At 32.3% G+C, this 8,524-nt stretch overlaps 1 protein-coding gene across 1 annotated transcript; it reads left to right on the top strand.

Annotated features, from left to right (window-relative positions):
- Positions 1–699: 699 nt before the first annotated feature.
- LOC145087100 (potassium channel SKOR-like) lies at positions 700–6,896 on the top strand. The gene is made up of 13 exons (XM_079024999.1): positions 700–1,296; positions 2,582–2,806; positions 2,997–3,060; positions 3,313–3,652; positions 3,745–4,040; positions 4,124–4,204; positions 4,299–4,397; positions 4,474–4,695; positions 4,800–4,988; positions 5,091–5,166; positions 5,262–5,556; positions 5,661–5,782; positions 6,382–6,896. Exons 1-13 carry the CDS (start codon positions 1,049–1,051, stop codon positions 6,633–6,635), a joined length of 2,511 nt encoding a protein of 836 aa, XP_078881125.1. The 5' UTR covers positions 700–1,048; the 3' UTR covers positions 6,636–6,896.
- The last annotated feature ends 1,628 nt before the right edge of the window (positions 6,897–8,524 follow it).

Raw genomic sequence — 8,524 nt, 5'->3', positions numbered from 1 at the left:
TATAACAGGACAATAATTGTATGTATAATTCGACTTTGCCGGCAATCAATAGGTACGAGAGTCATGGGCAAATTATAAGGAGCTTTTTGAATTAATTCTTTGTATTACTTTTTTATTTAGATAATTTCAGAAATGTAATATTAAATTCAGAAAAATATAAAAGAAGACAAAAATATATTGGTATTTTAATAAATTTAAAATTTTTTTTAATCATAAAAGATTTTATTTTTAAAAATATGGCATAGTTAAATAATTTTTTAAGAAAATGATTAAAATGCAAGAAGTTGATTGTTGATGTAAATAAATAACTGATTTAAATTACAAAGAGTAAAAGTAAATTGATTATTATTAAACTTTATTTTCTCCATGATTTCCACCATAGTAAAGATATGGTTTTTGACTTGAGAAAATGGTTTTTCCCCTCTTGCCCATTTGTAAAGAAAATCCGAAAGTAAAACATTCAACTTTCTTATCCATTTATGTTATAAATGACCTTGTTTTTTACAACATCATAAACTTAGAAATTTTAACTATTTAAAAAGAGGGTTGTTAGAGAAAATAATGTTTTTTAAAACTATTTAAAATAATATCAAGGTTGGAGATAACTTGACATTTTCAGCAAACCCAATTTAAAATTTTCCTTATAGAAAATCAAGCGAGTCATATTGTTATTCTAAGACAGCTATCAACTAAATATGATTGATTAGGAATTTATATTTCCTCAATTTGACTTATAAATTGTACTCTCATTGTCATGGCTCTCTCCGATCATCTCTTCCATTGATCACAACATCAAGTTTCTCTTTTATTCTCATGATTTGAGTGAAGGTAAACAGCTCTTAGATCGATTGCCATGATGCATGGCATTCTGCAAGCATCTCCTTCTACTCTTTCTACATAAACATGAATATTAATCTTCGATTGCTCCAAATAACTTCATCTCGTGATCAATCAGTTAATCAAACGGATTTGATCTAGGATACAAGTGATCCTTATTGATTTAAGTGATCAATCCATTGATTATTGTCACCCTTATCGATTATATCAAATGAGTAGCGAAATCCAGCAGAAGACTGAATTGGAGGAGAGAGAAGACGAGAGGCTGAGGAAGGCGGCGGTGGAGGAGGATGAAGTGGAAGTGGAGGATGTCAGTGATCATGGGATGTTGGGAAAACGACGTCGGAGTGTGTTCAAATTATTGGCATGGGACATAGGGTTCGAATCGAGTACGCACAGGGGTTTCAACAGAGAAAAAGATGGCATCCCTCAAGGTTTCTACATCCATCCACGAGACAGGTTTCTTTCTTACGTACTCTCTCTCTCTCTCTCTCTCTCTCTCTCTCTCTCTAAAGTTTTCATCATATAAAAATTATAACTTAAATATTTTAATGTGCGAAATAATTTATGCTTGAAACAAGCTACATATGAAGGAAGAAAGAAACAAGAAGTTAACAAAACCTGCAAACTGCAATATAAAAAAAGTCAAATCTGTAGATATAGAACATGAAGTTCTAAAGTCAAATGTACAAAACGTGATGACAATTAATGCCACGTTTTATTATCTAATCATCTTCAGATATAAACAAAAAATAGAGTAGATTATATTGTTTATTATATGTATAAAATTATAAAAAAAATAATTACAATATATAAAAGAAAGCTGATTAGTAATTAACTGACAACTTATATATAAGCTTATAATTAAAGCATGCGTTAATTTATTACGGGTTTTAATTTTTATATATTTAGACAATAAGTTTAAATGAAATGTACTTCTTATGACATTATAAACACTATACGTTTTTAATTATTTGCCGCTAGATTTTCATGTTACTTTGATTTTATGTGTAATTAATATATGAAAATTATTTGGTCGTTAAATTAATAGTATCATAAATATTTTTTGGAAACCATATCAACGTTATATATGATTTAATTAATTTATGGGATACACGTACCAGATAAAATAAAACAAAAACAAACATTTAATAGATATTAATTATATTACAAGGCACGCACAAAGACGGCTGTTGTTCCAGATCGATGGTTGCATTATCGATTTAATTAGCATGTTGACTTCTGCAACCTGTTAAGAACCTTATATAGAACGTTATGTTGTTCCAGATCGATCATCTCTTCCATGAGGAACTTAAAAGAAAATAAATTGTGGAAAAACTAAAGCCCAAAATTCACTTTACGATCATCTAAATTAAATATGGTATATATATATCGTCACTTTGACTTTTCCTAATTTTACACTCTTAACCTTAAACTATAGTATGTATGTCGCAAAAAGACCCTACAATATCATTAAATCATCATCTATCATCCTACTTCATACACGCCATTTTTTATTATTTTCTATATATAATTTCATATCTAAAATATCTTTACGTGGTCTTCTATCATATGACACCGGATCATGCACTTTTGTACTAGTGCATGCTCTCTAATCTGTATCAATATCATTTTATTTCCCAATCTTCGTTTCATGAACCAATCGTTTCACATATTATAAAAGAAAAATGGAAGCTTTTTAGTGCAAGAATGTATAACATGCAATAAAACTCCGATGATGCAGATGGTATCGAGCATGGGAGAAATTCATATTGTTATGGGCAGTGTACTCTTCTTTTTTCACACCAATGGAATTTGGGTTCTTTAGGGGATTGCCTAATCATCTCTATTTCTTAGACATATTTGGTCAGGTGGCTTTCTTCATAGACGTTTTCTTCCAGTTTTTTGTTGCTTTTAGAGATAGCCAGACCTACAAGATGGTCTCTAACCGAGACCTCATTGCTATTCGGTTAGTTTTCACTTTTTATATATCCTCCAAACGAAAGTTCTTAACAGTCTTTACTCTTTACTTATTTTTCGGGTCATAAAATGGAACCCTCAAAATAGAAATTACGTTAATAACATAATGATAGAGTCTTGTTATTGTTTTGTATTTCACTCCATAACTTTAGGCGTTCCATTCAACTTTCTTGTTACAGGTACTTGAAATCTCATTTCATCTTTGATTTACTTGCATGTATGCCGTGGGATAATATTTATCGGGTATCACTCTAAACTCCATATAAATTCCAAAATACTTTTACTTAAGAAGATCACGTCACCACAAGCATTTTCAAGTTTATTACATCGATCACTATTAATAGAATGCACTTTTAGCGACATAAATCCTACAAATTCTAAAACCATATATTTAAAGACAATTCTGACACGGATTTGGACGTCGCTGATAGTGCTTTTTGATGTAGTTAACCAATTATTTTCATCATCACGAAGAAGCTATTTGTTGTTCATTAGGCATCTGGAGAAAAAGAAGAAGTGAGATGCCTTATACTCATTCGGTTGGTGAGGGCGCGAAAAGTTCTAGAGTTTTTCTCCAAATTGGAAAAGGACATACGTGTCAACTATTTGTTTTCAAGGATTCTAAAGCTAATTGTAGTTGAGCTCTATTGCACACATACAGCAGCATGTATATTCTACTATTTGGCTACAACACTACCAGCCGCTGAAGAAGGATACACGTGGATTGGAAGCCTAACACTTGGTGATTATAGCTACACAAACTTCAGAGACATCGATCTTTGGAAGCGCTATATAACATCTTTATATTTTTCAATCGTTACTATGGCAACCGTAGGTAATTAGTTTCTTCACCCCATGGAAATCTTTTTGCATATAAAATTACTTTGATAATGTGAAGGTTGAATGAATGTGGGTTTCGTTGTACAGGTTATGGTGATATCCATCCAGTGAATTTAAGAGAGATGATATTCGTAATGTTTTATGTCTCATTTGACATGGTTCTTGGTGCTTATTTGATCGGTAACATAACAGCTTTAATCGTCAAAGGATCAAAGACAGAAAGATACAGAGATAGAATGAAAGACTTGCTTAAGTATATTGATAGAAACGGATTAGGGAGAAACATATCAAATGAAATAAAAAATCACCTACGATTACAATATGATAGCAACTATGAGGATTCTTCCATTATTCAAAACCTTCCAAGCTCTATCCGTGCTAAGGTTTGGAAAAAACGAATTATGTTTATTATCATGATGTCAATCATGTCATCTATATTAAACAATGTCATGATCATTTCTTGTAGATATCAGAAACTCTATATAAGTCGTACATTGAAAAGGTTTCTCTTTTTAGGGGATGCTCTTTGGAATTCATCAATCATATTGTAAGTTCTTTTCTACGCCATTTTGGAACACTAGTCGCTTCTTCTTCATATTTCGTTAGCATATGCATCTTAATGAGTCACTCCCCTCTTTAAGGTAACTAGAGTGCAAGAAGAATTTTTTCTTCCAGGGGAAGTCATAATGGAACATGGGATTGTTGCTGATCAACTTTATTTCGTTTGTCATGGAAATCTGGTATGACGTCACTACATCATTGGTTATACCATAATATTTGGGACTCCATAAGATTGATGAATCAAAATTGGTACAGGAAGAGGTAGTTATATGTGAAGATGGATCTGAAGAAATAGTATCAGTTCTAAAACCTCATGACTCTTTTGGAGATGTTTCCATTCTATGCAACGTTTCTCAATCATACACAGTGCGAGTTCGTGACCTTAGTCGACTTTTGCGGATTGATAAACAATCTTTCTCTAATATCCTTGATATATATTTTCATGATGCGCAAAAGATTCTGAATAACCTACGAGAGGTGATAACTTAGTTAAACGTGCATAGCCTTTAATATTTAGCTAACATCTACATTATTTCTTTACATTTATGTCGAGTGCCATCTAAACTAATACATGCCACCAGGGAAAAGAAAGTGATGCTCAAATGAAGCATTTGGTGAAAGATATCACATCTCATATTCGAATGCAAGAGGCAGAACTTGCACTCAAGGTCAATAATTCAGCTTATAATGGAGATTTATCTCAGCTAAAAAGTTTAATTCGAGCTGGAGCTGACCCAAACAAGAAAGATTATGATGGCAGGTCACCACTGGTATTTTTTTTTTCATTTAACAACCCTCAAAATCATATATGCACGTAGTATAAATTAAAGAAACATGTAAAACGCTAACTAACAAGTTTTTGGCATGAATAGCATCTTGCTGCATCAAAAGGACATGAAAATATCACGAATTTCCTCATTCAACAAGAAGTGGAAGTTAACATTTCAGGTAAACTTAACTCCCTTGCATTTTGATTTTTTATTCTAGTGTTTGAGGTTTTCCACTAATTTGAACTACTCTACTTCATTTCATCTTACATATAGATAATTACGGAAACACGCCCTTATTAGAAGCCATCAAGAGGGGACATGATAAGATTGCTTCCTTACTAATCAATCATGGGGCCTCATTGAAGATAGATGATGCTGGTAGTTTCTTGTGTTTATCTGTGGCAAGAGGAGACATAGATTTGATCAGAAGGATGTTGTCAAATGGTATTGACCCAAACTCAAAAGACTATGACTTTAGAACTCCACTTCATGTAGCCACCTCACAAGGATCTTACATTATAGCAAAGTTGCTAGTCGAAGCAGGGGCCAATGTTCTATCAAAGGACAGGTAGAACTTTGTGATTGTATCCACCATGTTTTAAACTGATAATATTAATTAAAGATAGAATACAGTATATATAGCATACGTTTATGATCTATGTGAATGTGCAGATGGGGTAACACTCCACTTGATGAAGCTAGATTAACTGGAAACAAAGTATTGATGAAATTATTAAAAGAAGCCAAATCTTTTCGGTTGTCAGAATTCCCATCAAGCTCTCAGGAAACAACAGGTATTCAAAATCATTGACTTCCTTTGAGTGATAAACTTTCTCAAAACATCAATTTGTGCTAAAGATTGTTACCTGTCCAATACTCATGTTTTTCAAACATTCAAGTACAATATGAGAGAAAAAATATCGTCAAACAAATCATAGTTGCAAGAATGAATAAAGTTTGGACAAACTGTGGAAATGTAAATACAAAAGAAACAGAAGGCATCATACTTGACAGTTTGTCTAAAATCACCTATTTTTTTGAAGCTCTTTAGAGTTCTTTTGTTTTCGCAAAAAATATAAATATATGATATATATATATATATATATATATATATATATATATATATATATATATATATATATATATATATATATATATATATATATATATGTGCCCAAAAAATCAATTATGATGGTTTGATAAATTAGTCACCCACATCGTACAACAAGAAAGTTGTGCATGCTATAGTTAGCATGTTTGCCCATTTTAACTTGTCATTTCTCTTTGATATATCAATCATGCTATGGACGCTGTCATTTCTCTTAATTTTTTGCTTCAAGTTTTGTTTAATCTGGACAATGAGCTAGCTAACTATGAGTTTATTGGCGTTCAGTGATAGATAAAACTACACAAAAGAAATGTACAGTATACCCATTTCAGCCATGGGAACCTCGGGATCAAAACAAGCATGGAGTTGTATTATGGGTTCCAGACACCATTGACGAACTCATGAAAACAGCAACCGATCATTTAAAGTCGGACCTTCCTCCCACTTCTTGTATCGTTACAGAAGATGCAGGTAAAATTCTTGATGTGAACATGATTACAGATGGACAGAAGCTGTACTTAGTCACTATTGAAGCCTGAGTAATTATGTATCGTTTTCTGCATGCTATGTTGCAAATTTTGCCACTCTTGCAATACAAATAAAATATAGGAGTGTTTGTGATAGATCACTAGGTGAGATAAGACTTGTATATGTTTTTTTCATGGTTCTCCATTTCTATTTTATGGTTCTCATGGGTATAAGTTGTGTACAATTGGTTTGTAATATTGAATTATATGAACAATCTTTCATATAATTGACATACATATTATTGAAAAGATATCAAATGAGTAATTTTTTGAGATGCTTTTGTGTGCAATATATTAAAATAAATAATTATGCAGTTTCTACAACTCTCAAATCTATATTCTTCTATAATTGCGATCTCCTTTAAACGATAAAGCGACATATTGATATGGAATGTCGGTAATTGACCCAAATTTAAGCATTTTCTGAAATGATCATCCGACCCAAAATTACGTTTAAGTCTACATTAGCTTTGTTTTAAACTGTAATAAGACAGTTGATATTTGATTAAAGAAATCCAAAATCTATAGACTTTGACTATTTTTCCTGAAAGCACATTTCAGACTAGGTCTAAGATTTGGAGAATTGAAAAATAATGACTATTTAAATTCTTTCTTAGTAATCGGCCACTTTTTTAGTTTCCTTTTCGACTATTACCGACATGTATAACACAACTAAAGAATACACAAGTTAAAACATAGGACTTTTGTAACATCTCATTTTTCACACTAAATATTTTTCATTTCTAAAACAAAATAAATATCAATTTTCATAAAGTGATAATCAAAATAAAACCATTGTTCCTTAACCAAATTCCAAAATCAGAGTGTTAATAGAAAAATAACGTGGAAATCTCAAAACATAATCTGCTGATGTATTTGTACAGTCACGCATTTGACTTCCCACGATCCTCAGAAGTATTTGAAACATTTTAATCCACAACTGTAAACACAAAGCTTAGTAAGTTCCCTAATATATCAATAATATACACACACAATACATGCAAATAATGACCTTCAGCACAAAGCTGGTCCGCCCTTTTTTGCCTTTAGCATAAAGCTTTATGCTGGTCCTCCCCAACCTTCAACACAAACTTGGTCTGCCCCGAGCGTATTGGCCTACAACACATAACTGGACCACCCTCAACTCAACATAAGATATGTTGACATATATAACAGACAAGCAAACAAACAATCAACATCAACATGCTACTGGCTAAACTAGTCTACTTGCCTCACAACATACTACACCATAACCACCATATCCTAACATACTAAAACATATATATTATAATGTATAGTATAGCGAGAAAAACTCACCACATCAACATGCCATTGACTAAACTAGTCTACTTGTCTAACATCATACTACAACATAACCACATCCTAACATACAGATGACACATATTGTAATGTATAATATACTGAGAGAAACTCACCGCATCAACATACCACTGAATAAACTAGTCTACTTGCCTAACAACATACTACAATATAACCACATCCTAACATACAAAGGACACATATTGTAATGTATAGTATAGTGAGAGAAACTCACATGAATCAATTAGTTGAAAGACCAAAACTCAAAGTATCGCCATGTCAGCTACACGAACCTCCTAAACTTGATAGAGATCAGACCTCGTTTTACAACTCAAAACCCTCATTTTGACCAAAAGTCAAACTAGTCAAAAAGTCAACAGTCATTACGTCATGACCACAAGACGACATGATAGTCGGGAAAGACTCAGATGTCGCGTTGCGAACCCTTGACGTCGCGTCGCAAATACTAGCTTAATAGCCTTCCTTATTCAGACATTAATCCTTAAAGACACGAGTTCCAAATTTTAGATCTGAAACTCCCAAATTTCTTAATAGATAAAGTTTCCAACTTTATCCATCCT

The sequence above is a fragment of the Lactuca serriola genome, chromosome 2 (genome assembly GCF_051521515.1).
Source record: "Lactuca serriola cultivar US96UC23 chromosome 2, Lser_US96UC23_V15, whole genome shotgun sequence".
Taxonomy (NCBI): domain Eukaryota; kingdom Viridiplantae; phylum Streptophyta; class Magnoliopsida; order Asterales; family Asteraceae; genus Lactuca; species Lactuca serriola.
This window is presented reverse-complemented; position numbering and strand designations above follow the sequence as displayed.

What these genes read in the sequence shown, in the direction of transcription:
- LOC145087100 (XM_079024999.1), top strand. Translation starts at nt 1,049, where the DNA reads ATGAGTAGCGAAATCCAGCAGAAGACTGAATTGGAGGAGAGAGAAGAC. An exon ending in TGGAATTCATCAATCATATT is followed by an intron (nt 4,205 to 4,298) that starts GTAAGTTCTTTT and finishes CCCCTCTTTAAG; the next exon opens with GTAACTAGAGTGCAAGAAGA. An exon ending in TCGTTTGTCATGGAAATCTG is followed by an intron (nt 4,398 to 4,473) that starts GTATGACGTCAC and finishes AAATTGGTACAG; the next exon opens with GAAGAGGTAGTTATATGTGA.